The sequence below is a fragment of the Pituophis catenifer genome, unplaced genomic scaffold (assembly GCF_029215685.1).
Source record: "Pituophis catenifer annectens isolate HBS135680 unplaced genomic scaffold, rPitCat1.0.hap2 SCAF_1, whole genome shotgun sequence".
NCBI lineage: Eukaryota > Metazoa > Chordata > Lepidosauria > Squamata > Colubridae > Pituophis > Pituophis catenifer.
Window position 1 is genome coordinate 314185047 of NW_027256881.1, and position 26897 is coordinate 314211943.

The 26897-nt window shown below is 40.6% G+C and overlaps 1 protein-coding gene across 1 annotated transcript in view; it reads left to right on the forward strand.

The window, feature by feature from the left end:
• Positions 1-26897, forward strand: part of AMN (amnion associated transmembrane protein) — a 110130-nt gene that overhangs the window by 51529 nt on the left and 31704 nt on the right. Inside the window, exon 5 of the mRNA XM_070936180.1 lies at positions 26124-26211. Within this exon, the coding sequence (XP_070792281.1) occupies positions 26124-26211 (88 nt within the window). The remainder of the gene's footprint in view (positions 1-26123; positions 26212-26897) is intronic.

A 26897-nucleotide genomic window follows, 5' to 3' on the forward strand; every position in this document is an offset into this window, starting at 1 on the left:
GTTGCTTCTAGGGGAGCAAAACCTCACAAAAGAACAAATGGGATAAAAGTTAATAGATAAGCTTGATATTTATGGATTCATTCATTCATTCATTCATTCATTCATTCATTCATTCATTCCGCCTAAACACAATGTAATCTGAGCTTTTTCCTCCTTATCTTAAGGCTGTAGGTTTATGTGTCTGCAGCATTTCCACTGATCCAGGATAATGGTCTAAAACTAAGTGTTCCATGTTTGACCTAGAGCAGGGGTGTCAAACTTGGGGCAGCATGGCGGCATCACATGATGTATCGGGACTTTCCCCCCCTTGCTAAACAGGGCATGGGTGTGGCCAGCGTGTGACGCATCCGACCCATGGGCCGTGAGTTTGACAGCCGTGACCTAGGCTGACAATGTATAGATTGAATATCATCATTGTATTGATAATCCTTGCCACAAATTGATGCATGACTTCTTCCAGTTGTTTCAAATATATGTTTAAATAGTATGGGTTAAAGAGCAGTGACTATAGTACCCCACACTGGAACATCTAAGGCAGTGTTTCTCAACCTTGGAAGCTTGAAGATGGGTGGACTTCAACTCCCAGAATCCCCCAGCCAGCAGCGCTGGCTGGGGGATTCTGGGAGTTGAAGTCCACCCATCTTCAAGCTTCCAAGGTTGAGAAACACTGATCTAAGGGCTCAGCTATTGTTTCCATGACCAACACTTGCTCAGGAGTGGAACCACTTTAAAACAATGCCAATTCTCAAATCCTGCAGGATGATGGTACTGAAAGGCTTTAAAAGGTCCAAGAGGTCTGACCTCCCTTCATCCAGTTCTGATGACAGTTAATTGCTAGAGCAGCTAGTGCTGCTTTTGCCCAATGGTCCAAATAATCTACTTCCTCTAGAATATTCCACAACTGAATCTCCATCATGTTCTCAATAGTTTCCTTAAAGGGGAGGTTGGAGACAAAATGAAAGTTACCAAGGAACTAAGTAAAGTTAAGTATAACCTGTTCTGTGAAATTTTGAAGTCCGAAAAATAGCCAAAAAGTGCTTCTGGATCAGTCAAACTTCCATCAAATTTAGCTTCTAGTGTCCCGCTCACATGATGAATGCAGCAGTTCCCCCTGCTGGTAGCAACTAGTATTTAAAGTTGTGTCACCTGTAAACATGCACTTTCAACCTTTTAGTGTGCTTTTAATCAAACGTGTTTTTGCGTGAAATGAAAGTATGTATGCTACTGTGTTGTTGGTTGTGTTGCTTTTATATCTTTTTCAGATAACCCACTTTACATGGTTAGTAGCACGAGGTAATAGAAATAAGTAGAAGAGCTACAAAGATGATTAGGGGGCTGGAGGCTAAAACATATGATGAACAGTTGCAAGAACTGGGTATGTCTAGTCTAACAAAGAGAGGGGCTAGCGGTTACATAATTGTAGTCTTCCAATTTCTGAGGGGCTGTCACAGAGAAAAGGGAGGTCAACCTATTCTCCAAAACACCTAATTCTCATTAGAAGTGGGAAATCTGTAGCTCTTCGGAGATTATTGAATTCCAACTTCCACCAAACCTATTCAGCATGGTCAATGAACAGATATCACAAGTGTTATAATGTAACAACACAATTTATTAACTTCTGGCACACATTGAATACTTATTTAAAAATTGTTCTCCTCTGTCTTTGAGGGAGATTCATGCCACCATTTGTAAAGTGGAATGTGACTTTCCTGCTTATTTTTCATCAGCGCTGGGTAAAAACTATTCACAAGGAGGACCAAGATAAGCCCATTGTTTGGATATAGTGATTAATCAGAATTACAGAAGATTCTGGTTGTTGTTTCACAACTGGCATGTTTGTGAATGTTTTCTGTTCACTGTCGTTTGACTCTTTTTTTTTGGATGGGAGCAACTTAATCAACCACAAATGAAATAAGAGGCAGCAATACTATGTCAAATCCAGGCTAAATCACAAATGGAAAACAAACTTTGCATTTAGGCCAAACAAACGAGGACTCCAAAATGTAAAGCAACAAGAAATGGTGGTTTCTTCCCTTTATATTTTTAGTTGCTCAAATAGCATGGCCAAACAGACTGTACCAGTTTGTAAAGAAATAAGTTTGAATTTTCAACAAGTCTGATTCATCGTTTATATTTAAAGGCAACTACTAGAATGGCCATGTGCATAGTAATTTGAATTTTAGCCATGTGAAGGGGTGTTTGTAACATCTGGCTTTATCTGGTGATGTCTCATCTATCTCATAAACATATGTGTGAATGGGTTTTTCCAAGGAGAATTTAGCTTTTGTCTTTATCACTGATAAAATCTGCATTATTTGGCTTCACTGAGTATCAATTTAGTGAGATAATTCTAAAAAAGCTTCCAGGCCAAGTGCATATATTATATTTAACTCCTTCCCCAGATATGAACTTGAGTTTAACAACTAAGAATAGACAGAAAAATGGTGTAAACGCAAAAATTCTATACTGAGTCCTGCTTTTGTCCTTCATCAATCAAGGGTTGCATCATAACCCAAACCTGTAATTCTGGAATTTCACCTGCCCATTACATATATACATTAGGCATATTCAGTGGTGGGATTCAATTTTTTTAACAACAGGTTCTGTGGGCGTGGCTTAGTTGGGGGTGTGGCTTGGCAATCATGTGACTGGGTGGGCGTGGCTAGCTGGTCACGTGACTGCATAGGCATGGCTAGCTCGTCATGTGACCGGGTGGGCGTGGCTATGTGCATAGGGACTACTCAGAGGGCTGAAAAAAGTCATTTCTGACTGGGCCTCGCACTTTTGACCGGTCCTCACACTTATGACCATCCTCACATTTATGCCCGTGCAGCTTTCTTAACAACCATGTCACTCATTTCACAACTGCTTCTCTTCACCATGGTGACAAGATAGGGCAAAAACGTAAAATGTGAGGACAGTCGTAAGTTCGAGGACTGGTCAAAAGTGCGAGGACCAGTCAAAAATAACTTTTTTAGCCCTCTGAGTAGTCCATATGCACAAAAGGACTACCCAGAGGGCTGAAAAAAGTGATTTCTGACAGGTCCTCGCACTTTTGACCGGTCTTCGCACTTATGACTGGTTATCATTTATGCCCATTGTAGCATTCTTAACAACCATGTCACTCATTTCACAACTGCTTCTCTTCACCATGGTGACAAGATAGGGCAAAAACGTAAAATGTGAGGACAGTCGTAAGTTCGAGGACTGGTCAAAAGTGCAAGGACCAGTCAGAAATAACTTTTTCAGCCCTCTGAGTAGTCCATATGCATAAAAGCATACAGCAATAGAGAGGGATGAAGGAAGGGAAGGGAAATTAGAGTAGGAGGGAGGGTAAGAGAGGGAGGAAGAGAGGAGGAGAAGGAGAAAGGAAGAGGAAGTAGGGAGGAGAAGAAGAGGGGGAGGAAGAGAAAGTGAGAAGGAAAGAAAAAAGAGAGGTGGTAGGTTTGAGGAGAAAGATTGCTGTACAATAAAAAAGATGAAAGGGAAGAAAACCAACCCCAAACAAATATAAAGATATTAAGATAAAGAATGAATTGTTAAACTTTAAAGAATAAAAGAGAACAAATATGAATAAATAACAATAATTAGAAACACACATACAAACATACAATGTATTTTCTTTGAACAGAGTATTTGGCCGGTTCACAAATTTAAACAGTGTTTAGTCATTTCAATTAAATTTACAATTTCTATATTTCCTTTTTGCCATATTTATTCCTCATCTATTTTTTAAAAAAACTAATATTACCCTTCATCCTCATCTCTAATCTTAATCAAATTCAATTTTTCCCTTCTATTCTATATTATACCCCTTCCCATTGTCATCTATTTTTATATCCATCCTCACATTGTTTAATTATGTAATTATGTAATACAGTTGTTTAATACAAATTCAACATTTTAATATAAATCAATTAGTTATAAAACTATCTTTTTTGTATATTAATCAATATGAACATGAATATTCCAATTATTTCCATGCAATCCAATTTCTTACAAATCAATTAATTATATTTACCAATAATAATAAACCAAATAATTTCCCCCATATATTCCTCCAAACCACAACTTAACCATTTCTGCTTTCAGAAATATACAATTAATAGTATCTCAATTACTACAATTCCCTAGTTAAATAGAGCTTTTTTTCTTTTGTGTTTTAAAATCCTGAACTCTCCTCTTTTTCCCTAAATTTCCCATTGTTTGCACCTACCTTTTTTGGTGAGGAAAAAGAAAAGAATTCTGCCTGCCTAATTTTCCAACCTTGCAGCAACAGCATACCAGTTTCAGTTTCGTGTTTCAGCAGAGCTAAGGGAAAAAAAATCTGCTCCAGGACTCTTTGCAAGGAAGCAGCAGAGCCCTGAGCAAAACAGCTGAGACAAATCAGCTGAGAGCCGGGAGGCCGACAGAATCAAGGGGCTAATTAGCCTATGCTGAAGCTCCGTGGGCCAATAAAATTACAAAAAAACACCGAACCGTTTGTTAAATTGCTGGCTCGCCGCCCCTCGCCCATCACTATTTATTGGCAATAAATAGTGGTGCGGAGGGGCGGGGCAAGCCAGCAATTTAACAAACGTTTCGGCTGCACCACTGGCTATAGGGCGGCCCTTTAAAGCCCCGCGGCAAGAATTTGAAGTTTTTTTTCCTCTAGCCATCAACTGGACTCCGGAGGCAGCAATAGATTGGGAGTGGGCGGGGTAAGCGAACGGCCAGCGATCCAACAGAGCAGAGAGTGAGGGTGAGTGAAGGCATGGAAGCTGCTTTCTCCATCCTGCTCTCTTGCATCCGGAGCCGGTGGGGAACCATGTGGCAGCCCACGTGGATCCCAGGCAGCGGAACTCAGGCTAGGGAGGGGGTGGGCAATTGTGGCTCTTTTACAACCTGTGGCCTTCAACTCCCAGAATTCCTGAGACAGCCAAACTGTATCAGGAATTCTGGAAGTTGAAGTCCACAGGTTGTAAAAGAGCCACAATTGCCTACCCCTGGCTACGGTAGGCTGGCACCGCGCGGGTGGGAGGCGGGGCAGGGCGAGGGGCGGGCGAGCTAGCAATTTAACAAATGGTTCGGTGTGCTGCGGGGCCAATAAATTACAAAAAAACACTGAACCGTTTGTTAAATTGCTGGCTTGCTCGCCCCATTTATTGGGAATAAATAGTAGTGCGGAGGGGCGGGGCAAGGGGCGGGGCGAGCCAGCAATTTAACAAAGGGTTCAGTGTTTTTTTGTAATTTATTGGCCCCTAGAACTCCCAGAATCCCACCACTGGGCATATTTATATATCTATGTCAATCTATATCTATCTATCTATCTATCTATCTATCTATCTATCTATCTATCTATCTATCTATCTAACCATCTATCTATGTAACTATCTATCATCTATTTACCTATTAGAAACCACACTCCACCAAAACGTGGGTCGAGATAAAAATAAATAATTCAATTAAACACTTCTAATTAAAATGAAGTGTTATGAAATAAGAAATTACATTATAGCAAACATTAATTCTCCTCACCCCACATACAGTATGTTAACCATGCTCTCTCATATATTACACACATGCCAATACACATTCCCCTCCTGCCTTCTAAGAAACCAACAACGAAGAAACCAAGGATAGAAATGTAGCAAGGAGGTGATGGAGCTGTACTGGGAAAAAATGGGAAGAGAAAAGCTATAGAAAATGCAGATTGAATTGAATTGAATTAAGTATATGATCCAGAAGGAAAAGAAAGAAGCCTTGTTTTCCTTAAGAGGTTTAATTCACTAGATGAGCAACTTCTCTCAAGTAACAGTGAACGTTTTAAGGCTACTTTAAAAGTCATTTATTCTTTGCAACGACTGGACCTATTGTCCTTTGCATCTTCTAGACATTTCTTTGTTTTAAATAATTAGAATGGAATGGAATGGAATAGAACAATAGAATAGAATAGAATAGAATAGAATAGAATAGAATAGAATAGAATAGAATAGAATAGAATAGAATAGAATAGAATAACAGAGTTGGAAGGGACTTTGGAGGTCTTCTAGTTCAGGGGTCGGCAATCTTAAACACTCAAAGAGCCACAAAGGTCCTAACCGGAAGCTCCCCATTCAATTCTGGAGCCGACCAGAAGTCCGGTTCCCCCACCATAGAGTCTCCTCCTAGCACGGCATCCTTTTTCCTCTACCTGTCCTAACTGAAAGCTCTATCAATTGTGGAGCCGACCAGCAACAGGGAGCCACAGCAGAGGGATGAAAGAGCCACATGCGGCTCCAATGCCGTGGGTTGCTAACCTCTGTTCTAGTCCAATCCCCTGTTTAGGCAGGAAACCCTACACCTAATAATATCAGATGAAAGAGACCTTCCCTCTGCCCCCCCCCCAATATCTAACCATTTTATATAGTAATTCAAGGGAGCCCAATCATTAGAATTGCTGTGGGATTACTGTGGAAGAGAACAGTGTTTAGATAAATTAATATTTTTCCTTATACACATACCTGCAAAAACAACACATTCATTTAAATCATTGCAAAGTATGTAACAAAATTGCATGTTTAAAGTAAAGACATAAAATATTTATACATGGCAATTGCATCTATTCATATCTACCACATTGCAATTAACTCCAATTAATAATACTCATTACTGTTCATCATAACTGTGAGTCTGTGTTAAAAATAGAGATATCTGTAGAATCTCACTTTGGAATGGAACATTATTTTTAAGCTGTCTATTTTTATTCTTATAAGGTATGCACAATTTAAACCAATGTAAAAGCTATACTGACTTTGCTACAGGTTCACTGAATTTAACTTTTGCTAGCATATGTCTAATAAAAACAAACAAAGGAAAGGATACTCCTGCAAAAAAAAAAAAAAAAAGTGAAGATATCAGCCTGGGGAGTAAGATTCATTCATGATCCTGGTTTTGCATCTTGATGAGGACATATTAAACATTATCTGCAAAAATGACAGTGTTTTTCCTCTATGTTTTGATCAGAAGAAAATAATAGTTTCAAGGGAGATTGATTGCAGTCTCATCTCCAGGATTTTGCCAGAACATCTGTACTCAAAGGATAGGTCTACTGATTTCTACAGAATTTATCCCCTCTCAAATTGGGATTATAAACTTGGTCCTACAATACAGCAATATTTTTTCACTTTACTTTCTGTCCCTAATTGGTCCTTCAAGTCTTCCATCAGAGTACCCATTATGACTATAACCGAGTCCATCCATCTTGCTGCTGGTAGTCCTCTATTTCTCTTCCACCTTTCCTAGCATTAGAGTCTCTTCAGAGAGTTAGGTTTTCACATAATGTGTCTCAAGTGACAATTGACAAGTGTCAGTGAAACTTGGTTGAATTGTTCAGTAATCCATTAGTTTGCTTTCTTAGCTACCCATGGCATTCCCAGGAGTCTTCTCCAACATTAAGATGCAAAAATGTTAATACTGTTTTGATCCTGCTTCTTCAAATCCAACTTTTGCTTCCATAGATTGCGAAAATCATTGCTTTCATTTACTAATCTTTGTAGCTATAGACGCATCGTAGCATCCAAGTATCTTTTTCAAAACTCTCATGGATATCCCATGAACTGTTCATCTGCAAGATATTACCTCTTAATAGTTATTCCTACAGTTCAACTCTGAGCTATGTATATTCTTTTCTATTAAAATCCTAATCAAAGAATTACTGAGGAGAAAGCCACATCCCCACCAAAATAGCAGACAAGCTCCTGTATATAAACAGGGAGCAAACACCCCCCCCCAATACTCACTAGCATTGATGAAGTTACTTAGTTGGATAATGAAATCTCTGCAAACAAACAACCAAGTTCAAAGAGCACCAAGTACTGCACAAAATTCTATAGGTCTATCACATTCAAGAAAAACTCTGGATTTTCTCTTGGACATATATCTGGCACCACCAGGTATAATCTCCAGAGATGGGATTTACAGGGCCGGATTTAGATGAAAAGAGGCCCTAGGCTATTCCACTTATGAGGCCCTTTCACCTATAGTGAAAGTGTAATTTTAATTTTGCTAACAATTTGAATGTAGGCCCCTCTTGATCTTGAGGCCCTAGGCTGAAGCCTAGTTAGCCTATAGGAAAATCCGGCCCTGGGGATTTAGTTTCCAGAGCAGAAGGGATTCCTTGTTACCCTGAGGCATTGGGGTTTTACGTAGTTCAAGCACTGCTGAAAATGTCTTCCTCTAAGTTAATTTGCCACATCACCCAGCCCTTGGCCTGTTTTTTTCAATAAGCCCCACCCCAATAAAATAGTTGAGTTATAGAAAATTGGAGGTGAGGAAAATGAACATCAAGTTGTCTGACTCTACCCTGAATAAGGACTAAAGGTAAAGGTTCCCCCGCACATGCATGCTAGTCATTTCTGGCTTTAGAGGCGGTGCTCATCTCCATTTCTAAGCTGAAGAGTCAGCACTGTCTGAAGATGTCTCCGTGGTCATATGGCCGGCATGACTAAATGTGAAGGTGCACGGAGCACTGTTACCTTCCCACCAATGTGATCCCTATTTTTCTACTTGCATTTTTTAACGTGCTTTTGAACTGCTAGGTTGGCAGAAGCTGGGACCAGTAATGGGAGCTCACTCCGTTACACAGCGCTAGGGATTCAAACTGCTGACCTTCTGATTGACAAGCTCAGCATCTTAGCCACTGAGCCATCACATCCCTGGATAAGGACTACAGGGTGGTAAAAAAGGGAGTATTTATGCTAAAGACAATAGTGATGTTAGTATATGATATTCTATTCTTTGAAAAGCTAAATTGGTGAAAAGAATGATACTTTCTGTTTCTGCTTAGATGTTTTCTTTTCTTTTTCTTGTTGCATGTCTTTCATACTTGATCTCATGGACCAGAAATTTTTTTTATAAATTAAAGTGCAAACCTTTCCTTTAAACTGGGGTCCCCAACCCTCGGGCCATGGACCGGCACTGATCCGTGGCACACCAGAAATCCAGGCTACACAAACAAGCGAAGTCCCATCCATGCACACGAGTGGGATGCAGGCAGCACACAAAACCACGCCCCTGCTGGTCCGTGGAAAAACCTCTTTTCCATGGAACCGGTCTCTGGCACCCAAAATTTGGGGACTGCTGCTTTAAAGCCAGTGCTAATGTACTGATAATGTTGCAAAATTATCCATGTTACATTTGGACCTCAAAGTAAGAATTAAGATTAAAATACAGGCATCTGGCAGAAGCCACAATTACAACATGCAAATCACATAATCTAAGTCACTTGTGCAGGAGTATCATGATGCATATGAGATCACTTGTTTCCCTTCTCCCAGTAGCTACCTAGGGGCAAAAGTATAATATTTGTATTTAGTACTATGTAGTCTTCAGGGCATTTCCTGTAGGGGTGGGTTCTACTTACCTTTACTACAGGTTCACAATGGGATCGCATGTGCAGATCACTGATGACGAACATCCAGGGTGGTGGGCGGAGCCTCGCACCAGTTTTACTACCGGTTCTTGCGAACCGGTCCAAACCAGGGGCAACCCACCACTGATTTCATGTATATGATCTTGAAGTGCAGCCTAATTATTGGTGGGTGCTTCAGGCTCTACAATCATTACCAATAAGTGCCAACTGTTATTTTTAACCTATACCTGCAGGGCTGCATTCACCTACATGACTCAGCCCATCTACAGTAGCATGTTCTTCCTGGGAAAAACTTTTGATTATACTCCATTTGCCTTGAGGTAAGTGGAATGGAAGCCAGGAGGCGCTGTTTCTCAATTGCTGGTTCCACCTTGTCTCATCATTTTTATCATCACAGGAGTTGCTTAAGACTAAAATTTTATGTAGAACATTTGGAAATGAGTTTGACTGTGGCCATCATTTTTATTTTGAAATTAATTTATCTGCTAGGTTTTGCTTTTGTACCTTGGTTGTATACTTTTACCTATTGGTTGTTGCTGTTGTTTTATATTGTTTGTGATTATTGATTTTTTAATTGTTTTGCCATGAGCATTTTAAATGAATGGTTATTTATCTGTATGGATGTAAACCACTGCAAGTTTTTTTATTGATTGGTGAAAACAGTAGAATAGGTAATGCAATCTTAATTCTTGCAATCATCTATAATAGAGTTCTATGTGGGCTTGGGGAAAGGAAAGAAATAATGTTTGTTTAGAGCAGTGATGCCAAAAGCGGGGGAAGCACGGGGAGGTTGCACACATGCGTGCCCACACCCATAATTCAATGAGACCCCCGCATGACCCTCGCTTTTGGCATGCGATAGCACCGTGGGCCCAGTAGGCCTGTTTTTTTGCCCTCCCCAGGCTCCAGAGCCTTTCTAGGAGCATGGGGAGAGCGAAAACAGCCTTCCCCACTCCCCCTAAGGCCCTCTGGAGGCCGGAAATGGCCCGTTTCCTGACTTCTGGTAGGACCGGAAGGCCTGTTATTTGCCCTCCCCAGCTCCAGAGGCTTTCTAGGAGCTGGGGAGGGCGAAAATGGCCTTCCCCACCCCTGGAGCCCTCCAGAGGCTGGAAACAGCCCATTTCCTGACTTCCGGTGGATGTGGAAGGGCCGAAAATCAGCTGACAGGTGCGTGCATGCGTGCTGGAGCTGAGCTAGGGCAACACTCATGTGCCCATAGATATGGCCATAGGTTCGCCATCACGGTCCTACCCTAACACGCTGCACATAAGGCTGCTCTTCAACAATATCTAGAAGCTTTTTCTGGTGCAAAATGCAGTGGTGTGAGCAGTTATGCATTAGCTTGCCAGTTTGCTTCTGGATACAGTTCAATGGGTTGATTTTGACTTTTAAAGGGGGCCATCTTATTTGAGGGACCACCTCTCCCTGATTACATTTATCTGATCCATCAGTTTCAACAGAAGTGGCATGTTGTGGATCCCATCTACTAATGAGTTTCTTCCGATGGGACCAAGGGTGGGTTCTACTTACCTTTACTACCAGTTCACAATGGGAGCGTGCGTGCTTCTGCGCATGTGCAGATCGTCCATGGTGATGTCCGGGCGGGTGGGCGGAGCCTCCCGTCCCTTTTAATACCGGTTTGCAAGAACTGGACTGAACCGGGAGCAACCCACCACTGGATGGGACCCAGGAAATGGGCCTTTTGTGCTGAGCCACATGCCCTCTGGAACATCATCCCCGCTGGGGTGAAATTAGCCCCACCCTTGTGACATTTTTGAAAGTGCTCAAAACATGATTCTTTTCATCAGGCTGAAGATTTTCTGAGGGAAGTGAACCCATGCATTGGCTGAACCTCTTAATCTTAATTTAACCCTCTCATAGTCTTGTTTTTACTTATGTTAATTATTTAATTGTTTTAACTGGTTTTTTTATTCTAATTTTTGGTTTTATTGTCTGTTACCAAAATCACCTTGTATGAGACAGGCAGCTATATAAATTTTATAAAAAAATAAGCAAATAAATAAAATTGGGAATATTCCACTGAAGAATAAAGAGAAAATACAAGTGCTGCTAAAATGCTTAACTCCTTTCCTCTTCCAAATGAAAACTATTCTATGCTTGAACATTGTTGTAAGCATTGCTCTTCCAATCTTGCCATTTTGAAAACCGGAAAAAGCCCAAAAAACTAATTTTCACACTTTACACACACAAAATTCCACATACAGCTTTGTGAGATTTTGTGTGTTTATGTAGTTAGAGTGAAACACTACAGAAACACACTAAATCTCAGAAAGCTGCACAAATATTATTTTATTTTATTTTATTTTTATTTTTTATATAAAAGCAGCTAAATTTAAAACTTCCTAAACTTTAAATGACTAGGTCTAAAAAAAGAACAACTAAAAAAAACCTCAATTAACTATTTTTTTTAAAGCTCCCAAAGGGGAAAAAAACTTACCCACTAGAACAGGGGTCTCCAACCTTGGCAACTTTAAGACTTGTGGACTTCAACTCCCAGAATTCCTCAGCCAGCTTTGCTGGGAGTTGAAGTTCACAAGTCTAGGCAGGAAGGCAGGCAGGCAGAAAGAGCTGCTCACCGATGAGTTTGATTGCAGGCAGGGAGATTCAGTTGCTTGCTGATGCATGGATTGCGATCATCATGCGATCAGCAGCTAAGGTAAGCAAGCTGGAGGCTGGGAGAGGGGGAGGGGAGAAAAAAAGAAACTTTTTTTCTTTTACATGGCTCTGGCGATCCAAGCTGAGTTGCCTGATTATCAGGCAACTCAGCTGGGGTCATCAGAGCTTGGCTGGTTAGAGCCATTTAAAAGGAAAAAAAGGCTCTGATGATCGTGGGGCTCAGCTGGGCATGGGGGGCGGGGGCAGGGATTTTTGCTACTGGTTCTCTGAACTGCCTGCCGCCATCACTACCTACTCACCCGAGCCGGTCCGAACCGGGAGCATTTCACCCCTGCATTGCATTATTTGCTGGTCTCGAAGCCCTGCACTGAGCCATAACATGGTTTTGCTTCATGAATCTTGTGCAACTTGCAGTGATTTAGAGATACATAGTAAGTCTTTACTTTTTTTGAACAATTTTTTTTTATTTTTAAAAACACATAAACATACAAAATATCTTTTCAGAATGAGCCATTGATCTGGTCATAAGTAGGTACAATTACTAATTCCTCTTTAACAAAAGCTTTTCCCAAATCCCCACTAAGTCTTTACAAGCCCTTTCAGATTGATTGATGTCAATCTTTGATTCTTGTGTCGGAAACAACCCCCAAGCAGGTCAAGACAAAAAAAGAAACAACTTCATTTTAGTTACGCTGCAATTTGATAAAAAATCAAATGTAATTTAAATGACTAATTTCCAGTCCTAACTTTAATAATTGTACTTTAGTGTTATTTTTGATAACAACTTTTAGAAGTGTATCGAGACTTTCAGTCCTGGCTTCCTGAGGCTGGAGGTATCTCAGTTTATACATGCCTACTTTATGGTGTGGTGTGCTTTACAAAACCCAACCAATTCCATAAACCAAGATTAAACTGATTATTTGTTAACCCAATTGGGAATTCAGTAAGAAGCAGAGAAAGGAAAAGACAGTCTCATGATGGACTTAGTCCAGAGGTAGGTTGCTACCGGTTCGCCCCGGATTGGGCGAACTGATAGTGGCGGCAGCAGGAGGCTCCACCCACCTGCCCAGACACTCCTGCGCATGCGCAGAAGCATCGCGCACACACACGTGAGCACGTGTGCACCCACGAGCAAACTGGTAGTGACTGGATTTGAAACCTACTACTGCCTTAGTCACGGTCAGTTCACAACACCAACTGGAGACCTTCCCTTTGGGCAGCATTATTGTGTATAAGGATAGGTTTCCCAAAGTCTGTCCAGGGAAAGGGGCTCTTCTGAACGATTTCCTATTGTATAAGGTACCAGAAAACCAAGTTCTCTCTTTGCCTTTGCTCCGTGGAGTTTTTGGTATAAATCTCAAGGAGGCAGAATTTTCTGCAATGTTGGATCAATGTCAACATGTCCTAAACAGAGTTTTATAAGGCAGCTAAGGAGAGAAAACAGAAAGATGCTGACAGCTCAGCATATTTTAAGACTTCTGGGGAGAGGAGAAAATAAAAAGTATAGCTGTAGTAACATACATCAATCAGTGTGCTGAAAAATGGATGTATGAGAAAGTGATCCCGCCAGCCACGGCGTTATCCATCTTTTCCCCCTACCATACACAAACATTAACTGTGAAATTTCCTGTGCCTGAAAGAGAAAGTAAAGCTGTGGAAATCTAATAACATGGGATGAAATTTGGAGAAGAAAATGTATCTATTTAAAGGGCCACTGCGTCAGCTTAGATAGTAGCAGGCCACAGCTGTGTTCTCTAAATTAGAACAATTCAGTGGATTTAACAAATCCACCTGACTCTAGCTAGATTGTGTGACTTATTACAATATTTTTAAATTGCTTTGGCTGAAGAAGGTCTCTAGAAACAATACAAGGAACAAGGCACTACACTATCATAACAAACCCAGATTAAAAACAAAATTAATTTGGAAACAGAGAATAAAATTGTTAATTTGTAAAATGGACGGGTTATAAATGATTTATCTACTGATGCAGAGGTGGGAAAGGTGGTATTTAAGACAATGTCTGAAAATACATAGGATACATTCAAAAGTTAATTAGGAAAAAATGGAAGCTTGTATCAGCTTTTCTTGTAAAAGTGAAGAATGATGGGAACAATCCAAGGGAATGTTGGAATTGTAATGTCACCTCCAGATTAGGCCGTATCTTGTGTTCATTCCAAACTACCATAGGTTGGCGATAGATTATACAGAAATCTAGGCATTCACATGTTACACAAGTAATTTAATCATGGTTTGTTGAAAAAGATGTAGCTACTAAATTCATATATATTCCTGAACTCTAAAACTCTTTTATAAATTACAGTGGCTAAATTCACATATTGTCCTAATCAACTCAAACAATTCATGTTGTTGCTTAGGCCAAAAACAGTGTGAGAGAGAGCAACTTCCTGTTGGCTTCCCTATTGAATTTCCTTGTGGAAAGCTGGCAGTGAGTCCCAGCTGTCTGTAAATTATTTGGGGTATGTTGGTTGAAAATGTTTTTGCCATGCTGCACATTTCACCCACTTAAAGGTTACAGGTACAAGAGTTTAGTAGCATATAGATCAGTGGTGGGTTGCTCCCAGTTCTGTCCGGTTCTTCCGAACCGGTAGTAAAAGTGGTGGGAGGCTTTGCCCACCCACCCGGACGTCATAATAGACAAACTGCACATGCGCAGAAGCTTCCCATTGTGAACTGGTAGTAAAGGTAAGTAGAACCCACCCCTGGTATAGATGTCAGCTTCTATGGATAGACTTTGTCTAAAAAATATGAACAAAGGAATGACAAATATGGAACAAATTTCACCTGGTGTAAAAATATCAAGAAATACTGGATAATAACAAAAGGGTAGATTATAAAATGGAGAAGTCAGCTAAAGTGAATTGATGACAGAATGACCCTGATAAGGACTTTTTACTGAATTTACAAAAGAGCCTCAATAAAGTTTTTGCAGAAAACTGAGAAAAAGAAAAGAAAAATTAAAATTAAAGAGAGATCAAATTTATTTAATTATTTGTTTGTTTGTTTAGACTTATATGCCGCCCTTTCTCCGAGAGGACTCAGGGCGGCTCATAACAATAAACAGAAAAATAAAACAAAAACTCCGAGTTAAAAGTTACACATAAAATCCCTAAAATCAATTAAAATCCATTTAAAAAACCCCCATCAGTCCAGGCCGGACAGGTGAAATAGCCACATTTTTAGTTCGCGGCAGAAAGAGCGAAGGTCGGGGACAATCTGGAGCTCCAGGGGGAGCTGATTCCAGAGGGTAGGTGCGCCCACAGAGAAGGCCCACTCCCTAGGGATCGCCAGCTGACACTGTCTGTCCGACGGCACCCCGAGTAGGCCCTCTCTGTCGGAACGCACCGGGCAATGGGGAGCTGTTGCTGGCCCCAGAAGGTCCGCCAAATACCCCGGTCCTAAGCCATGAAGGGCTTTATAGGTAAACACCAACACCTTGAATCTCACACGGAGGGCAACCAGTAACCAATGCAGGTCGCGCAGGAGGGGTGTAACATGAGAGCGTCGGGACACTCCCATCACTACCAGCGCGGCCGCATTCTGCACCAACTGAAGCCTCCGAATGGTCTTCAGGGGCAGCCCCATGTAGAGAGCATTGCAGTAGTCAATCCGGGAGGTGACCAGCGCATGAGTGACCGTGCGTAGGGCATCTCGGTCCAGGTAGGGGCGCAACTGGCACACCAGACAAATCTGGGCAAATGCCCCCCTGGTCACGGTCGTAACATGATCTTCCAGAGACAACCGTGAATCCAGGAGGACGCCGAAGTTGCACGCCCTGTCAATAGGGGGCAACACCTCACCCCCTATAACCAATGGTGGAGCATCCCCATAGAACCGAGATGCCGGTACCCACAGCCACTCCGACTTGGCAGGGTTGAGCCGAAGCCTGTTCCTCCCCAAATGAGCAGGAACAAATGCTATGACATCTGAATGAATTAAAGAGCAAAACTGTAGAAGTAAAAGGAAAAACTATGAAGTTGACTTGTTTGATTAAACCATGTTTTCATAAAGTTCTAGTAACCCTTTATGGATTTTTTCCTGACACAAAGAGTGAAAAGTTGAAGATGAATAGAATAGAATAGAATAGAATAGAATAGAATAGAATAGAATAGAATAGAATAGAATAGAATAGAATAGAATAGAATAGAATAGAATAGAATTCTTTATTGGCCAAGTGTGACTGGACACACAAGGAATTTGTCTTAGGTGTATATGCTCTCGGTGTACAGTACATAAGGAGAATAAAATACATTCATCAAGAATAAAAAGATACAATGCTTAGTGATAGTCAAGGTTACTGATAAGCTATAATATCATACTAGGAAACAAATAAAAACAATATAATTGAAAGATACAAGCAACATGGTTATAGTAATAAGTGGAAAGAGAAAGATACAAGTAAGGAAGAGAAGAATAATAGTAATACAGTCTTAGTAAATTATTTGACAGCGTTGTGGGAATTAGTTGTTAAGCAGAATAATGGTAATCGGGGAAAAATTGTCCTTGTGTCTAGTTGTATGGATTTGCATATAGATAAGGGATGAGTTATGGAAAGAAAAAAAAATTTAATGTTACCTTAGGGGATAAAGAGTTATCAAATTTGTTTTTACTTATTACGATGAAGATTGGACATAACTTCACATATATTTCTTACTATCTTTTGCTTTTTTCTCTTTATTTCTTTGCACTTTTTATTCTTTCTATTTCTTCTTTTTTAACTTTAGCTTGTATGTGCTTTTACTATCATATTTTTTTAATAAAGATCATGAAACAAAAATAACATAGACTAAATCCAAATCCAGGAGAAACCATTAGCTATTGGAGACAGGAATCAGCCATGAATTTTGCAGAACTTGGTTTTATACTAGGGTTGATAAATAAGCTTATCAAACTTGTTAATGCTTTGGAATTGCAGTAGCAATAGCAAAATTGCATTTAGGCTTATGTACCGCTTCATAGTGCTTTACAGCCCTCTCTAAGTGGTTTACAAATGTCTGCATATTGCCCCCAACAATCTGGGTCCTCATTTTACTGACCTCAGAAGGATGGAAGGCTGAGTCAACCTTGAGTCAGTCAGGATCGAACTCCTGGAGTGAGCAGTGAGTTAGCCTGCAGTAGTGCATTCTAACCACTGCACCACTACAGTATGTGGAATGAAGGACTGAAGGGAGATATTTCCAAACTAATCCAAACTACAGGGTGGGAAATGTCCAATTACATAAATAAGAATGGAAGCCAAATTGCATTTTATTTTTGAATGTCTTTTTAATGCAGAAAGGCAATATTTGTAGATAAAGAAAGCTTGACATGTACATAGGCTTGTTAAGTAGTTTTTATATTTTTATATCTGTGTAGACTGCATTCTTTTAAGCTAATAATTTATACCCTCTTGTCAATCTTATTCATGCAAATCTGAAACAAATAGTTTTGAAGTGTCAGCAGTTTCTGATAAATAAGGCTTATTTATTATGATAAATAGGGTGGATGTGATTCAGCCCAAGTATTAAATTTATCAAAATAGGCTCTGTTTAGAACTGTCAAGAGTCACAGTATCACATGAGGATATCTCCTGATTTGGATGTACAATATCATATTTATTTGAAAGAAGCCAACTTTGAATTTAGGATACAAACAAACAGGCCCACAAAGGAAGATGAAGCAAAAAAAAAAAATCTAAACTCCATACATTACAATATTCTTAATAAATCTAAAATGATCCATCTAGTTCAGAAATGACTTGAAGAAAATATTTTTTTCAGATAAATACAGTATGAATTTTGGCTATGGCAATCCATCAGCCCATGTCAGAAAGTTCTTCTTGTGTTGGAAAGAAATACTTGTAGAACAATTTCACCTGGTTAAAAAAGAAAAAGATATACTATTTCATTATTTTATTAATGAAAATATGTAAAAATAAGTCCAATATTTTACCTGTTCCTCAGACAAACAAACAAATCATTCATTCCCTAGTCCCCTTTAGAAGGAGCAGGTAGCTTGATCCCAGGGCAAAAACATGATGGAAGTCAGTGATTGGAGGAGAGATGACATTCTTGACAGTATAGAGTGCCTTCCAGGTCACAGTTAGCCTGGAATATCAGGCTGTTCACCTTTGGCGTAAACAGTCTCATCCATTTTTTTTTTTTTTGTAGTGCCTTGTGCAACGGATCATTTATTGGTAACTAAGCTGTATTTTGGAAGAATGATTATTCTTATTTTAAATAAGAAGCCAGTAATTATTTCCAGGCCATGGCAAAGATGAATATCAATTTATCTGGTCAATATCTGGCATGAATTTTGTCCACTCAACATAAATCACCCCAAACTTTTGCAATAGATCAGAGTTCTAAGCAAATAGGTCAATTTCCTGAAAATCTGAAAACCAAGGCAGCTACCATTCCACAGCGTTTTGGAATAAAGCAGCAGAAACATCCAATATAGTTTAGGGATTAAGTACTAATTATTATGAAAAGGATGTGGTAGCTCAGTGGCTAAGATGCTGAGTTTGTCGATCAAAAGGTTGGCAGTTCAGCGGTTCGAATCCCTAGTGCCGCGTAACGGGGTGAGCTCCCGTTACCAGCTTCTGCCAAACTAGCAGTTCGAAAGCACATAAAAAATGCAAGTAGAAAAACAGGGATCACCTTTGGTGGGAAGGTAACAGCGTTCCGTGCGCCTTTGGTGTTTAGTCATGCCGGCCACATGACCACAGAGACGTCTTTGGACAGCGCTGACTCTTTGGCTTTGAAACAGAGATGAGCACCGCCCTCTAGAGTCGGGAACGAATAGCACATATGTGCGAGGGGGACATTTACCTTTACCTTACGAATTATTATAACACTGTCTTGAATATTTAGAGCAATACTTAGAGCATATCCACATTTCCAAGTTATTCTGTCACAAATCTAGGCCTCCAACCATTTCTTGAAGGTAGGAATGAACATTGCCTTCTACTTCCCATGCAGAATGTGACCTCTGCCGTTACTTCCCTTTTCCAAAGTAGAAAGAGTATTTTCTAGCTTGTGCTGGCTCAAGAGTTGCTATCTCATTTGTCAGTTAGACTTTGCTTTCTACTAGATATCCACCCTCCTGCACTTTGATAAAAGGCAGACACATTCTCTCACTTCATATTCCCTGCTCTGTCTCAATAAGTTGATGCACTTCTGAGGGCTTTCTCAGTTATATAATAGTTATAACACTCCCTCAATTCAAAAACCACTAAAAATCTTTTTTTACTACTTTTGAGAGCTACCCACTTTTCCAATGGGCTTGATGTACCACTAAACTAATTAAAGTTTAACAGCTATAAGCAAGAAAGCTCAGGGGAAAAAAAATAGTAATTTTAAAAAAAAATCTTGTTAGAGCTACAAACTGGTGAAGTACTACATGTCGGTAAATGTTGTAATTACTGTGCTATTCAGAAACTTGAGAGTGAAAATCAGCCCAAGAATTGTCCATGTGTTTTGCACGGCATATAGTAAAAGATATGCAGTTGTAGTTAGACCAGTGCCAGATTAACAGAAACACTTTTTTTTAGCTTTCTCCTTAACTATATTTGTATATGTAAACTACAATAAAGGGCTGTATAACACTGGTATTCAGTAAATCACAATTGGCAGATTTCGCATTGTTGGAAGAAATGTCCATCTGGGTTCAGTTCCAAGTGGGGGAAAAGACACTGGAAACATGGAGACTGCTTGGAAAGATGGTTTAATGGTGGACACGATCACATGGTTTGAGTTCCTGAGCCGAAATGGCAAAGATGCTGAGAGTCCCTGGGTTTTATACCCCCTCTCTGGCTTTGAACTTCCTGGGGCACAGGAAGAGTATCCTGATTGGTTGTCAGACTCTCAGGGGGTGGGGGTCTTAGCTGGCCTTGCTGGCTGATGTAATCTTCCCAGGTGCCATGTGGTGAGTTTCTGTTGCTAGATGGGTCCTTTGTGTTGCAGATGGGATGCTGAGGCCTTAATGGCCCATTGACAAAGGTGGGGGGAAATGAGTTTCTGCCTCCCTTTTAGGGGGAAATATTCTGCCTTTTTAGTATATTCTAAAATATTTCATTTTTCTAGGGGAGGGGTGGGTTTCCAACAGCACAATATACTAGAATAAAAACTGAACTAATCATATTATGGCTTAGTGCAATAGTATACTTAATATAATGAAGCCACCAATGGCAGACCACCATTGCCTTAAAATGGAGTATATAATACTTTCCCCAAGTACTGTGACTAAAATATGTCTTGTTGCCAATAAGATAACTGCAATGCAACTTTGGTTAATGCAGCAGTGATGCTACTATTCATTAAACATTCAAATAAGGGCTGGTAGAGTTGAGAATAGAAAAATGTGCCTCCTGAAAAGCTACTATGGAGCATTGCAAAAGCATCTGGAGCATCATGACAGGGGTCCCCTTTGCTCTTTTCTCAGTGAGGAGCCTCCATTGAGTGCTTCCTTCCATGAATGGAAAAGGTCTTCTATTCCTGAAACAGCCAATCAAAATCCAATCTCCAATTTTATTCATCCTTCAAAGAATGCCATATGAGCTTGCTGCTGGGGTAGACTGTTCTCTTAGCAAACACATTCTGTGCAAAATCCAGTTCGGTCTTTTTTTCTGAAACAACTTGACAGTCTCCTCAAATCTGAAGACAGCCTAGTCAGGACCAATTTTCTCTTTGTATGAAAAGGTCAGGTATATGTTTGCTTTGGGTTTTGATTTTTTTTTTCTCCTCTGAGCATAGATTCAGTAGCCAGCAATTATTGGCAAACCTCTTATCCTTAGATTCCCTTTCCTCTTCCTCATTTCACCTCAACTGAACACAGAAATAATGTTTTATTCCATGTAAGCTTTATAAGATAGGTCTGACAATCTGCTGCCACCTTCTGGTAAGAACTGGCAAACACATGAAAAGAGAAGAGTAGACCATGAACAGATGGAAAGTAATAACTGGGAAATGTTAGAATCTGCCTCTCTCTCTCTCCACTCTTTCCTATTTCCAATTTTAATCTCAGAGGTATGCATTAATGTAAAGAGCCTTGCAGGAAGCTTCTATATTAAAAAGCTGTATACATCTCAGAGACATCAATCAGTGCTAGGGTAGCTAAAAGGTACTCAGCCTCGGTTTATGGCAGGAGAAGAAATTCAAAGTCGAGCGTTACCTCCAATCAGCAACACCGCGCAGGCTTGATTGCGAACAAGCCCTTTTGCAGCACTCCCAAGTGGTTCCAGCACTGCAGAACAGCATGCTCTGATGATGCAGTCGGTGACATGCGAGCAGGACAACGCTGGCACGATGCAGGCAGAGCGAAATGAAAATGGTTTTCATTTCTGAGAGGAATGAAATTAAAATCACAGCATAACAGATGACATCTAATAGAATTGTTCCACTTTAAGAACACGTAATACTTCCCGTCTCTGACAGCTGTGGAACAGTGACTAAAAGAATTGGCTTTTGAACATGGGTAAACCTAGACATGAGCCCCACAATACATTTAGCATTATTTGTGAGGAAGAAATTATTGCTGCACCCCCTTCCCCCATGTAGGCTGCTCTGAGCTTATCAGAGACAGAGGCACATCTGAAATGTTGGTCAACTACTTCAAATGTTGCCCTCCGGAGATCCTAAAAATGTTCATGTCAAATGGAAGTAGAGGCCCATTTTGGCCATAATCCGAGTCCTTTGGCGATTGGTTGATGTTATAACTAGGAACCTGCCTTGACAAACAATTCCAGTGTGTCTCGGTTATTTCTTTGAATGAAAAGTTGTCATTTCAAGGCATTGAATAGGGGGGAGAAAGATGCTCACACTTCTATCTAGGTTAAAGTGGTGTCATAGCAATATGCTTTTGTCCTTAAAACACCTGGAAATCCACAAAACAGCTTGGATATTAGAGATATGGGAGTAAAGGGAAAATCCCAGATGCAGAGAAGCTGGTAGGGACCTCTTGAAATTGCCCCAAAGCTGGTAACTCTTTATCTTGCTGTTCTTCTTCCTACTATTCTTTTACCCCCAAGACAGAAGGGAAAATGTCTGCAGGGGCAGGATCTCCTATCTGTAGAGAAATAATAATCTTCAATTCTAATTTAGAAATAAGCAAAAATAAAGCACAATCAGTTTCAGTTTCCTTTGAAAATGGATCCAAGAAGACTGGAGATGGGACATCTACTGGTAGTCCTTGATTTATGACCACAATTGAGCCCAACATTTATATTGCTAAGTGAGAAATTTGTTAGGTGAGTTTTTCCCCCATTTTACGACTTTTCTTGCCACATGTGTTAAGTGAATCACTGCAGTTGTTCAATTAATAACACAGTTGTTAAGTGAATCTGGGTTTCCCATTGACTTTGCTTGTCAGAAGATCACAAAACTAGATCACATGACCCCGGAACACAGCAAGAGTCATAAATATGAACCAATTGTCAAGTATCCGAAAATAAATCACATGACCATGGGGATGCTGCAATGGTCATAAGTGTGAAAATGGTCATAAGCAGTGGTGGAATTCAACTGGTTCGGGCCGGTTCAGGCGAACACGTTGTTAAATTGCTGGCTGGCCCCTCCCCTTTCCTCCCTGCCCTTTCCAGGAATCCCCATGTGCCCCGTTTTGGCTCCCAGGTAAGTGCAGGGAGGCCTACTAGGCCCAAAATGGGGTGCGGGGGTGAGTGCGGTGCCCACCCGGTGGCCCATTTTTGCTCCCAGGAGGATGCAGGGAGGCCTACTAGGTCCAAAATGGAGTGCAGGGGGGTGCAGTGCACCCTCCCTCGTGGCCCTTTTTTGCTCCCAGAGGTGTGCAGGAGGTCAAGAGCTGCCTGTCACACACCCCTGGACATGGCCACCATGGCCACGCCCACCCAGCCAGTCATTAGGGCAGAGAACCAGTTGTTAAATTATTTGAATCCCACCACTGGTCATAAGTCACTTTTTTCAGTGCCATTGTAACTTCATACGGTCACTAAATGAACTGTTGTAAGTCGAGGACAACCTGTACTCATCTGGAAGTGCCAAAATGCTTCAACCCAATGCTCTCTAAGCAGACAGTGAAGGTTTCAAAAACTATGCCCACATTCCAGTTACAGAGTTCCCAGTCATACATGAGTCATTACTGCCACTTTTAGGCCTTCCAGGACATCATAAGTTTTAAGTACAGAAAAATGATGGCAAAGTTGGCACCCTTTCCTCCTGCTGTAATGGGTATTTTGAACACCTGAAAAAGGCGAATGTGATGGTGCAAACATTAGTTTTAGCATGGACAAATAATGGCTGCTCTTAAATAAAATATCAAATTATAATTTCTAGCTGCTTAATAAACCTGGTATTTATATCTTCTCTTCTCTATCATATTCTGCTTAGTAGCTTGCTTCACGATAAGGTAGGCTGTTTGCCCATCTAGCAATAAGTCTCTGATGTCTGGGTCTCTTTTTCTTTCAAATGCATAGGTAGATGCATCCTTATGCAAAGCATGTGGATGTGGTTGCCAGACTAATCTATCACTTCTTGGTTCAGAAGCATCAAGCAAGCATTGATTTGCTCTGTACCATAATGAGAGGGAATTTCTCTGCAACAAGTCTCTTGTGTAAGCGCCTAGCTATGATTTGGCATTATGTCTGCAGAGTACCGGTGTTTATGAATAGGGACTATTCCATTTCCACCCTTTAAAAAGGTATCATTAGACAGCTAGCTTGAGAAAGACCATGTAACCTTCCTGGTGTTAAATGCTTTAAAAACTTGTCTAAACAGCACATTGTGACTCCCTAAAGCAGGGGCGTCAAACTCGATTTCATTGAAGGCCGCATCAGGGTTGTGTTTGACCTCGGGGGGCTGGGGTGGATGTGGCCGGGGTGGGCATGGCCAGCTCGACATCACTCGTGTCGTGGGTGCCTGTGGTGGCCCGAGCACTCTGCTAGCAAAAATGGGCTCCTGAGCTCCATTTCCGGCTGCATCAGCCTCCTGCAACCCTCTGCCAGCGAAAACAGAGCTTGCGAGGGCCATGCACGACCCTCCTGAGCTCCGTTTTCTCTGGCAGAGGCACCATGGGCAAGTCCCTCTCTATTTCCAGGGTGGTCCCATGGGCCAGATATAAGCACCCCATGGGCCGGATCCAGCCTTGAGTTTGGCACCCCTGACCTAGAGGGATGTGTTTTTGATTTGCTCTGTCCGAATGGCTTAGGAGACCTTTTCTGTGATTGCCTCAGTCTGTGATATTCTATTCTCTTTGGGGCTAAGATGGCTGCTCCTCACTTTTATTTAGGAAACGAAGAAAGATCATCTTCTTTAGTTGCAGTTTGGAAAGATATATTGATATTACAGTACTTACAGCTGTTTGTTAACACTGGTGCTTATATTTCTTGCAGTTGCGTGTGATGCATTATGCATTTTTTATGATTTATGAAGTTGGTAAATGGCTATGCAGTAAACGACCTTCTCCCTGAGAATCTAACTTTCTAGAGACACTAAAAAAAAACCCAGAGTTTTGAATATGAATAAATGTTGAAATGCTTAGGAAAGGAAGGGCAGATTATGAAAAAATTCTGTAGACGTAATTATATCAAAGCCCTTTGATTATTAGGAACCCAGATCCAACTGATCTTTACTTCTCCAGGCTGTGCTGCCATCCTTGAGTTCAAACTCAAATTGAGTTTGAGTATTGGTTGCATTCCATCTGTTGGCTTGGAAAAGAAGAGAAGATTGGATAAAAGGACAGAAGGAGAAAAGTTCAGAGAAAAATCAGCTCTTGATGTTTGGGTTGATAAGTCAACCCAAACGCAACCTTTTAGAACATTGTAAGCCAGGTGATGGTGGGGCCATCCCTACCATTAAAGGTAAAGGTTTCCCTGTCCAGTTGTGTCCAACTCTATGGCATAGTGCTCATCTCTGTTTCTTGGCCAAGGAAGTCAGCCTTGTCCGAAGACATTTTCTGTGATCGTGGCCAGTATGACTATATGCCAAAGGTGCACATAACACTGTTACCTTCCCACCAAAGTGGTACCTATTAATCCACTCACATTTGCATGCTTTCAAACTGCTAAGTGGACAGGAGTTTGGGGCAGGAACGAGAGCTCACCCCGTTGCATGGCGCTTGGGTTTCAAACCTGGCTGTCTGCTTTCCAGCTAACAAGCTCAGCATCTTTAACAGCTGAGCCATCGCGCCTCCTGCCCTACCATTAGAAAGAACAAAATAAAGACCAAATGCCTCCAGCATTAGAGCTCACGGCACTAACATTGTGAATGGGAGCCACTGATAGTCACATCCTCCTGAATATTTCTATTCCTGTTAATGGTAAGCTAGCATGGCTACCACAGTTGTGCTATGGAAAAGGGCACTTGCAGAAGATGCTCTTCACATGCTGTCTCCTTGCTTTAAAAGCTAGCAGATCTTTCCAGTAGATTTGGAAGTAGGGATGTAGCATCTTAAATATTTGAGGGCCATCTGTAATCTCCGAGTTGCCATTATGTAGATCATCAAATACAAAAAAGAAAACCAGACCTGTTCCTTTTTGCCCACAATTTTGAGACTTGGTTTGGCTTGTACTACATAATGTACTGTTTTTTTAAAAAAATCATATTTCCATTTGAAATGAAAAGGCCCCTGTAATTATAGTTCATCTGCTTCTTTCTGACCCTGAAGAATGGCATCCTGTATCTGAGTAGACCTTTGGATTTTACAGCATTTCTTTTCTTATTAAAATGAATTATGGGCAATGATAGAAAATTTCAAGGGGAGCTCTGCAACTTTCAGGTTAAGAATTCTCTGAATGTTATATTATATTCCACCTATCCACACTCTCCCAGGTCACACTGAATTGTGCAGCCTAAGAGAAAAAAGTCACCTTCCCTTATATCAAAATAGTGGTTGTCAGAATAATTAAGACTGGCTGCCTTTAATTTCAAATGGAAATATTGTATAAATAATAAATGAGTCAATATTGCCATTACTGATGATGTTTGGAGAGTGCTTCTGAATAATACAAACTGGGGAAGATTGTAGTTAATGGTACATTATGGGCATAGCTGGTCTTCAGCAGTTCAGCCCAGAGAGAAATTGCAAAATTTATGCCTTTTGTTTATTCTGTTTTGCTGCTTAGTACCTTCCACTGAATGGAGAATTCATTATGGCCCCCGCTGCTGGGTTTGCAGCTTTCAACGGCAATTACAGTCCAGGATGTGAGACAGGTATTGTGCTCAGCCAACCATTAATTAGTCATGCAAAATAAGCACTATGAGATGATTATTCCTCAGTTGTGCCTCTGTTCATTTGAGTCACTTTTCTAGTTATAATAAACTTTCCCCTGGAGCTCTCCAAAGTTTTTGGAATTATTATCAGAGCTTTCTTTTCCGTAGTGGGAGGAAGATGAAGGAAATTATCAACACTGGCCAGGTATATATTTTGAGACTTTTTCTGGTGGAGGTGTTATGGGCAAGAGGTTTGTTCTTGCTACCACTGCATTTGCTGTAGGGCAACTCACATAGAGGATACACCAGCTTATTGAATTTTTTTAAATTTCTACTGGTGATATTGAAATCTGCATTTTTAAGCTTCAAGGCTTTTCTTTAAAGAAATATATTGGTTTTGATTTGGTGCCAAGTCTTGGAATCTTTTTGGACTGTTGAATAATAAAGTTAATAGCCTTTGTGGGTTCTTGCACATTAAGTTGTATCCATCTAACCAAATTGATTGCAGTGGATTTAAGCATACCATAACCCTGTTACACGCAATATAATTCTGTCCGTTTCTTCAATGATTTTAGCTAGGTCTCACAACTTAAAGTTGACATGGCTGAGAAACACTGAGGAAGCAACATCTCATACAGTGAAGTTGCAAATTAGTTGCAAAGGTGCTTACATCATGTGTTGCATAA